This window comes from Lipophrys pholis (genome assembly GCF_963383615.2).
Source record: "Lipophrys pholis genome assembly, chromosome: 11".
In the NCBI taxonomy this organism is placed as follows: domain Eukaryota; kingdom Metazoa; phylum Chordata; class Actinopteri; order Blenniiformes; family Blenniidae; genus Lipophrys; species Lipophrys pholis.
The window spans coordinates 2,099,507-2,109,092 of record NC_137631.1 but is presented as its reverse complement, the minus strand read 5'-3'; the positions used below and the strand labels follow the sequence as shown (position 1 = coordinate 2,109,092).

Below are 9,586 nucleotides of genomic sequence, written 5' to 3'. Positions count from 1 at the left end.
GTTGTGGTACCGGTACCAACATCCTCCCTCAAAGTAAATTTTTATAGATCACAACCTTTCCATGAGAAGTGGCGTACGTATCTTTCAGGACCTGTCTTGCGCGTAAGCAGCTTTATAGATGAGGCTCCTGGACTCTTCTTCACACTCCGAAAATAACAGTTTCCTTCTGGTATTAAGAAAAGTATTTTTATTCTATTTTGTTGTAAATATGTTCTATACTTTCAGACTGAGACTCTTAAAACTAGAAATCTGTCTACTGGACAAGATTCGGTACGGTACCGACACTCGGACCCTTCAAGCAAAAACTCCAGTTGCAGCAAACATCCAATCAGCTGACGTTTTAAAACAGCGAATCAGAATTAGCTGCCAAGAGGCAGAGCAGGAAGTTAAAGGGTTAAAAGGCACCGCTTGGTGCTCAAAGTCAACACGGTTCATTGATCCAGTCGGGTCTTGTCCTGGACGTGGGAAATGGGAATTCTCTGGTTGGTAACTTGTGGATTTCCTGGTGCACTGGACGAGCATGCGTTTAAAGAAGCTTGAAGTGTGAAGCTCTGGAGCTTCGCTGGAGGGAAGGGGCGGACTTATTCCACCTGGACACTCACATAAAGAAAGAAATGCTCGCCTGGAGGGTCAGAGTGTTTCCCTGCTGGAAGAACTTGGAGATGATTAATGTTCATCTAACTCAGGGCTCCGCAACCTGCAGCTCCTCAGCCGCTCGAGGAAGCTTTCACTAAATCATACCTAAATAAAGTTTGTACGGTTATTTTCCTTTCATTTACACATCAGAGCCATTTTCAAAAGTACTCTGGGCTAAAAAGGGGCTTTGAAAAAAAGGCACAACTAAAATGGGATGACCAGCTAAAACCATAAGAAATGTAAAAAAATAAAAATAAAATAAACCTGAAATGAAGAACAAACAAATCTAAAATGTCAAAATTATCAAAAAAAATGCTGACAAAAAGGGTGAAACAGATAAAAACAATAAAAAAATTTAATTTGACATTATGAATCACAATTAAACTGCATAAATGCAGCAAAAGATGCAGTTCTTGTTTTTTTATTTGTGCAACACCACCTTCAATGGAGCCGCATCAGCCTCCTTTCAAAGGTTAAACATGTTTTGTGGCTGCAGTTAAATTCGATTGGCTGAAAAGCCACAGAAACGGGTCTTTAGTTGCCAGAGGTTGCAGAGCCCTGATCTCAGGGCTGCGTGGACGGAGCAGCGCACGGCGCCGCTGCCCGGGGCTCCACCCGACAATCTGCCCACGTCGGAGGAACTGTTTGGATCTAAAATGGCCCATGCTGTGTGGTGAAGAGCAATAAGGCTGCAGACTGATCTAAAGTAATCGAAAGTAATGGAAAGTAATCTCCCCTGTGCACTGGTATGACATCAATAATCTCCTGAGAGGCCGCCAGGATTCCCCTGATAAAGAACAGCAACACGACGGCGTGGCACAGAACTGAAGCAGGACTAATGGACTGTACAGCCAACACGAGCACGCCGTTACAATACGGTGACGTCCACCGCGTCCCGCCGGGGGGGCGTGGTCACATTTACAGGGCGGGGCTGTCCGCTGGCTAACCAGGCGGAGCTGGGGGCGGAGCTGGGGGCGGAGCAGACTCAGGTCCAGGCCACCTTGCGGGAGAGGGCCTGTTTGAAACACTCGGGGTCCACGCCGCCGCCGGGCCGCAGCGCTTGCTCCAGGCTCACCAGGACGTTCTGGTGGCACTCGCGGATGTTGACTGGGTACTTGGCGCGCAACAGCTCGTAGGCAGCCATCAGCCTCATGTTCTGCTTCACCATCAGGTACTGGATGATGCAGGTGGGCGCCAGTGAGTAGCCGTCCCGGCAGTGCACCAGCACGCGCTTCCTCTTCTCAGCCGAGGCGTTGATGCACTCGTTGATGTCCTCAAAGCAGCGCTGCTTCAGCGCCGGGCCATCGCCCAGCACGTCCGGCACGTCGCCGATGTCCACCTTGAGGCGGGACCAGCTGTGCCGGGCGCCGCGGGAGCAGGTGCAGGGGATGAGGCTCAGCGTGGGGCCAGCCTCGCCCGCCACGCCGCTCATGTCGATGATGCTGTCGATGTTGTTGCGGCACAGCGTGCGCCCGTTGTAGGCCGCGTTCAGGTTCCCCACGTAGATGTAGTCCGTCACCTTGGAAATGACGGGCTCTGAGTAATGGAAGTGTTCGCCGGGTCTGGGCTCGGGCGTGTCGGGGCCGCGGGCCCCTGCCGGCCCCGTGGCGGCCCGCCGGCTGTAGTTACGTAGCTTCTTGGAGCCGGAGCGCGACGGCGGGTTGGAGTCGGACTCTGAGCTGCTGTTCCAGGGCGGCGAGAAGAGGGAGAAGCGGCTGGACGACTTGCTCTTGTTGAGGATCTCCATCGGGCTGGACAGGCCCGAGCCGGACGCCGCGGTGGACGCCGCGGCACAGAACAGGGACGCTCGCTCCAGAGAGCCGGTGCTGCTGGCGGCGCCGGCACTGTGAGCCTGCTCCATCTGAAACACAGCAGCACACACCACGAGGTGACTCCGGCAGCTTCATCTGAAGCGACGACCGCTGCCCCAACACAGGAACATTTATACTTTAGAGCAGTGGTCCCCAAACTACGGCCCCATTTGGCCCGGCCCCCTGAACTATACCAGAGACGCGTTTTGATATTTCTTTTTCATATACAGCGCCTGACAAAAATATAGGATCACCCATTTTTAGGGGGGAAATTATTTTTTAGAGTCGCTAAATAAAAATCAAGACTGTATGTTTTTTGCTGTTATATTCTATACATACCTACATTTTTGCTTTCTAAGAAGGTTTGGTTTGAAAGATATCAAAACTTTAGGGCTGAACGTTTCCCTGTTAAGATTAACAGGAAGTTAATGTTCCATGGACTTTTTTTTCTGTGAAGAACCCAAAGACGGTTATTTGGTTATTGTTTATTTCATAAATAGTGTTATTTATTTCCTGACTTTTTTTTCTGTGAGAAACCCGGAAAGGGTTATTTGGTGATGTGTGGCTTTCTGGAAAACAATAAATGTTTACGTTGAGGCACCCCTGCAATCGTCACACTTTTTCTGTTACAAACTGACCCGGCCAGCAGCGGCTGTTAACCTGAGCCCGGCGAGCTTTGCTCGTCCATAAGGCTTTATTACAGAGGGCTTCCTGAGACAGACGACAAAGATCAGTTCTAACATCTTGATATGTTCACACTGCAGCCTCCACCTTCAGGACCTGAACAGTGTCGACTGGATCCTGCAGCCTCCACCTTCAGGACCTGAACAGTGTCGACTGGATCCTGCAGCCTCCATCTTCAGGACCTGAACCCTAACCCTGAACTCTCGCCCCACCCTACAGCGTGTGATCAGTACCTGGGCTTTGAGGTTGTTCTTCCACTCCTGCGTCTCCAGGGCCTTGAAGCGTCCGCTGCTGTCGGATGACACCGACACACAGAGGGGCCGGTGGGCTCGGGGGGGCAGTTGGGGGGTGAGGGCCACGGGGGGCCGGGGGCCGGGCCGGGGGTCGGCGTGCTCGCTCCTACTCATGGCGAGGTTGGGACAGGAACCTGGACACAAAGCAAGTCATCATCTCCCACTGCATCAGCGCTTTCCGTCAGGGGGCTGGATGCTAATACTCCAGAGTGAGGAGAGCAACGACGAAAAAGAAAAACTACGAAAAAAGCTAGAAGAAAATTTTTTTCTCAAACATCTGAACCCATTTCCCTTCAATTCATTCTCAAGTTTCACATGTCTTAATGAGGACCGTCATGGACACGGGAGTGACAGGCGGAGGACAGGCTGAAATGCCTGTCTGCAGACTTGGTGTGAGATTTTGCAAATGTTATGATTTACTTTAATAAAACAATGGTTCGGAAAACTCCTGAGTCCGTGACTCTGTGGGGAAACCCGGCAGTGGCATGCTCGACGGCCACACTGGCTCCCCGTCGAACCCACAGAGCGCAGAGGAGCGCCCCGGGAGCAGCGGCTCCCCAGAGGACAGCGGAGGAGGCACTGGCACAAGTGCTCGTTGGCTTCATCCAGCTTCAGTGGGAGCAGGCCCAGCAGAGCCAGGAGCTGATGGAGGTGCTTGTGCGGCAGAAAGAGAAGCAGGGATGCCTCCTCGGTGCGCTGCTGTCCCGGTGGGGAAACGCGCCGGAGGACAGTTCAGGCGCCCCGGAAGGGGAGGAAGGGCGGGCGCCAAGTGCGGCGTGGCCGATCCGGGCTCCGCGGAGGAGGGCGCACTTCGCCAAAGGCCGGAATGGTGGTGGCGGTGAGCCAACAGACCTTCTCTGGGGGGAAAACCGCCAGGCAGGTCCCGGCTCCGCGGGCAAAGGCGACTGGACAGTGCAGAGGCGGTCCACAAGAACAGCTGCGGCGACGGCGGGGGCTGCGGCTGCTGAGTCCGGGAGGGCGGAGTCCAGCCGGTGGGCGGAGGCAGTAGCCGAGTCCACGAGGGCGGCAGCGAAGGCTCAGACCAGGTGGGCGAAGGTGCAGACCAGACAGACGACCACGAGGTGGGTGGAGGCGACAGCGGCCCAGACGAGGCGGGCAGTGGTGGCGAAGGCAGTGGCCTTGACGAGGCGGGCGGCGAAACTGGCTCAGAACAGGGGGGCGGCAAAGGCGGCGGCCCAGACCAGGGGGGCGGAGACCACAGCGTACGGCATCCCCTCCCCCGGGCTAAACTGGAGCGGGGCCACCCCTGTAACCGGCCTCCAGAGCAGGGCTGACTCCTAATGTCCCACCCCACCCCCTGGAGGGGGGAGTTGGTGAGGCCGTAGGCCTAAATTTGGACAATGGGGGTATGTGGCAGAGAGGTGATTAAGCCCTGATAGGAATCAGGTGTGCTGCCTCACATCTCTGCCCATAAAGGAGGGAGTGACAGGTGGAGGACCGGCTGAAAAGCCTGTGTGCAGAATTGGTGAGCGATTTTGCAAACGTTTTGATTTACTTTAATAAAAATGGTTTTGGGGACTCTTGACTCTGCGTCTCTGTGGGGGAACCCGACGGTGGCATGCTCTACTGCCACAGTCACCGATTCCACCAATGTAAGTCTGGCCTGAACCTCGGATATAAACATTGAGTCTCCTCGTCGCTCTATTGCTGTTGTTTCACGTCCGTCTTGTTTTAGTCCGGAGCCCCGGAGTGGACATAGAGTAAAATAATAATAATAACGTAAATGAGTTTGGGTCTTATTTTTCACCATTCCAACATTCCATAGTGACTTTCTGCTGCTTTCACTTTATTTCTGGACGTGTCTGAATCAAAAGCTTCAACATGGAGGAATGGAGGTGTAGAATGATAGAACGCTGCTCTACAGCCGTTTCCATGGTAACCTAGGTAAACACTGATTAAAGTTCTCTTTCACATGAAGCCATTAAAAGGCTCATTTTAGCTCTAAAAACTCCAAGTTTTTATTTACAGTAGTTTGTAGTTTGTTTAGTAGTTCCTGAGGAACCTAAAGTCTGGCTTCATTATAAAGAAGTTCTGTGGAGCGTCTCATAGCGGAGCTTCCCTCCTTCCCTTGTATTATTAACTTCAGGGAACAACTTATATCGTTCCCACACATTATTTTTATTTTTTGTACAGTGTTCACTGTAGAGTTCAGAAAGCCGGTTCAGCGTCTCTTCCTCCCTCCCCTTGAGGGTTAGCAAAGCAAAGGAATGAATGAATGAATGAGTTAATTTATTAATGTGGATAAAAAGACAACATACCTTGAAAGTTGCTGAAATATCTCTGCTCTTGTTCATTCAATTAATAATGAAGATGATTCCGATCCGGAGCAGCAGGAACTTTGCTTGTCAGCCTCAATACAGACCAACTCTGATTGGCTGTGGGGCAGCAATCCCTCTCCTGTGATTGGCTGTGAAATCAGTCAATCTCATAAGCACCGCCTTTTTCTCCACCGACTGAACCACAGGTCTTTTCCACCAGATGTCTCAGCAGAGAGCCGCGATGTTTGATTTGTAGTTCAAGAAAATAATCTGTGACTCGTGTGGAAGAACTTCACCTCGATACAGGAGCACAAATATGTTTTTCACCAGATGTACTGCAACAATTGGAGGAAAAATATCAGCATGACAGTTTTTTTAAATCTGTGACTAAAACAGGATTTGTGCTCCTGTAATTAAGAAGTTGTGACTTGTAAGTGTGGCGTTGTATTTGTGTAGAGAAAAGAATTCTACAGGTACACAACTCACGGTACACAACTACAAATTCACTTTTACAAGCACACAAACTTTTTTCACCAAAAACACCTCCATAGGACGAGGCTCCTGGATCAGAAATGTCTGATCTGTGAATTACGCTGGTATCGGAACCTGATACCGGATCGGATCGACACCATCTCTAGGTCAGTTTCAGGGGCCCCGTGGCCCCGGCTCAGCTTCAGGCCCTGGTACGACTGAGTAAAGTGGACCTACCAGCACATTGGTGATGGGCAAGGGACTGGACCTGCAGCGAGCTGGGGCTGGTCAACAGGCTGGCCAGAGTTTTCACTACACCTGTGGAGGACAGAGCACCTGGTGAGAAGTGCTGGAGACCACCTGATCTGTCCTACTGGCTCAGTCCCAGAGGGTCCTGGTCCTAGAGGTCCTGTCCTAGAGTGTCTCATTCCTGGGGGGGTCCTGGTCTTGGAGGGTCTCAGTCCCGAGGGGTCTCAGTCCTGGAGAGTCATGGTCCTTGGGGGTCTTAGTCCTAGAGGGTCTCAGTCCGAAAGGGTCTCAATCTTGGGGGGTCTTAAGTCCTAGGGGGGGTCCTGGTCCTGCATGTGGGGGGTCCAGCCTCCATGGCAGATCTACAGTCCAAAACCTCTTCACATGTTGATCCGAGCTCCTGCAAGGCTTCCAGGATTCCAATTCAAATCAATTCAACTTTATTTATACAGCACCACATACAACAGTCAGTTCTCGGTGCTTATAACAAGAGAGAAACAACCAAGTGAACAAGTAGGATTAAAACATGAACATTGTTCACAGCAGGTCTTACCGAGCCTTCCGTTCCTCTTCTGGGCCAGAAGTCTGTGAGCACTCGGGTATTCCTCGGAGTCCATGATCCGCCTCCTGCACTCAGAGGCACAGATCCGCGGTGGAGGCGGCCCATCATCTTCTGCAGGCCGAGCAGCGCCTCAGCTCCATCCGACACAATGTCTGCAGCAGCTCGCTGGAACAGCCGGGGGTTAGCCGCTGACGGCGAGCTAACAGCGGGCTAACTCGGTTAGCCGCTGACGGCGAGCTAACAGCCGGCTAACTCGGTTAGCCGCTAAAGGCGGGCTAATAGCGGGCTAACTCGGTTAGCCGCTAACAGCGGGCTAACTCGGTTAACCGCTAACGGCGGGCTAACAGCGGGCTCACTCACTGTGAGCGACTCATGGTGTCGAGCTGCTGGAGGCGTCAAGTTATTACTTCTAGCGGGGACGCAAAGCAGCTGGAGACCCGAGCTGGTGGAGCAGTAACTCTGCCTAACATGACGAATGGAACCGGGGACGGATGTCAGCAGGCTGTGTGCCGGACGCTGGACGGGATGCTAACGAGCCGGCCGCCGCTGCTTTGCACATCCTTCACGCCGTGAGTGAACCGCAGCACGACGCGGCGCAAAGTCGCTGTCAAGCAACACGAACCGGATTAAAACCACTCGGGGCTCCGCTGGAGAGCTGGCTGGACACAGACCAGCTCCGCCAGCCCAGCCGCAGCAGCAGCATCAGCACCGCGGACGCGATCACGACCCCCTGCCGAGCCGAGTGCAGCCGAGTGGAACCGAGCCCACCGCAGCAGCATCAGCACCGCGCGGGCGATCGCGAGCGGAGCCGAAAGGAGCCGAGTCCACCGCGTCAGGTGGAGGGGGAAAATAACCCTGGGTTCAGGCTCGCAGGCTAAGTAACACTCAATAAAGCTTATTTTTCACACTTACGCTTCTAGTGATCAGTCCATTGGAGTAAAGTTAGGGTTTTCTGCAATAGGCAATACGATAAATATGATTTTATTGGATATGATCACCAGGCCGTCAGGCTACACTTGGGTCACAACAGCCCCGCTATCAGACTGGAGGTTGATTATCCTCACAGGAATTGATTACGATGGGAGCTTTTGTCTTTAATCCAGTGCAGCTCTATTTATGCACATGAAGTGGAATTCAGTGGGCCACGAGGAAGCGCTGATCGTTTTGATCAGATACACAGGGTGCTGTGTACCGATACGATACGTGAGGAAAAGCATCCCGTGTGTTTGTAACTCAAATTTTATTATGTAAAAGGCTTGAAAAGCATTTTCTTTCCAAATTAAAGCAATTAAATAGACACAGAAGTGAACCCATTTTATAAAAATGCTCGTGTACATTGTCATGAGTTACTCCTGGAAAGAAATGTGATCAATATCTCAAAAGGTTTGGTACCTAAAAAGCAGATCGTGGATAATATATAAAGAGTCTTAGAGTATGAGTTAATGTGTGAAATGTTTTATTGTCATTATGTGATTATTTTTCAGTGAACTCTTAAAGCTGTGTTGACACGTTCAGTGGAAACAAGGATCAGAGTCCAAGGAGCAGTTTGGTCTTTTCACATGACAATCCTTCTATTGATATCCACAAGCCCACGACGGAGTTCCTATAACAGTTAACCTTTCCTCTGTCACTCCCCCCGGACCGGTCTCCCTGACACGGCCCTGCAAGCCTGGCAAGCGACACCTGGAGGATTTAAACCTCCACCTCACCCGAGCGCCACCTGGTGGACGGCCATGAAACCTGCACAGGTAAACGGGAGCACACACAGAAAACAGAAAGAAACAATAAACTCATATGAAACATAAAATGGCTCCGACATGATTTATCAGGTACGATCATGTGAATACTGACGTGTGTTTTAACTTCCACAATGTTTCTCATGAAATATTAACGGCAACGAAGAAAACTATCTCATGAGAATTGAGCCAAAATAAGAGCAGCTTTGTACTGCGAGTACACAAGTTCTGTTTCAGTGCTGCCTCGCTGAGCACACTCACTCATACTCACACACACACACACACACTCACTCATACTCACACACACACACACACACACACACTCTCACACACACACTCTCACTCACACACACACACACTCACATACACACTCACACACATACACACTCTCACACACACACACACACACACACACTCTCACACACACACTCTCACTCTCACACACACACACACACACTCACATACACACTCACACACACACACACACACACACTCTCTCACACACACACTCTCACTCACACACACTCACACACACACACACACACACACACACACACTCTCACACACACACTCTCACTCACACACACACACACACTCACATACACACTCTCACACGCTCACACACACACTCACTCACTCACACTCACACACACACACACTCCTCTCCTCTCCCCCTCTTCCTCATCTCCTCTCCCCTCCTCCCCTCTACTCATCTCTTCCTCTCCTCCTCCTCTTCTCTCTCCGTCCATTCAGATCTTTGATGTTCTTCACAGAATGGTGGCTTTTACACAGAACGCCAGCAGAAGGTCCGACCATGAGGATAGATGTAACTGCATGTTCTCCATGTTCTCCATGTTCTCCATGT

The 9,586-nt window shown here is 51.5% G+C and overlaps 1 protein-coding gene across 3 annotated transcripts; it reads right to left on the bottom strand.

Moving 5' to 3' along the window:
- Window positions 1–966: 966 nt before the first annotated feature.
- LOC308117049 (uncharacterized protein) lies at window positions 967–8,776 on the bottom strand. 3 transcript variants are annotated; one of them, XM_080475658.1, is made up of 5 exons: window positions 6,977–7,771; window positions 6,412–6,492; window positions 5,704–5,852; window positions 3,365–3,558; window positions 981–2,497 (listed from the first exon to the last, which is right to left on the bottom strand). In XM_080475658.1, the coding sequence occupies exons 4-5, from the start codon at window positions 3,536–3,538 to the stop codon at window positions 1,622–1,624; spliced, it is 1,050 nt and encodes a 349-aa protein (XP_080331784.1). In that variant the 5' UTR covers window positions 3,539–3,558; window positions 5,704–5,852; window positions 6,412–6,492; window positions 6,977–7,771; the 3' UTR covers window positions 981–1,621. The 3 variants fall into 3 exon arrangements, with proteins under 3 accessions (XP_080331783.1, XP_080331784.1, XP_080331782.1); XM_080475656.1 differs by lacking the exon at window positions 5,704–5,852 and having other exon boundaries at window positions 6,977–8,776; XM_080475657.1 differs by lacking the exons at window positions 5,704–5,852; window positions 6,412–6,492 and having other exon boundaries at window positions 967–2,497; window positions 6,977–8,776.
- Window positions 8,777–9,586: the final 810 nt, after the last annotated feature.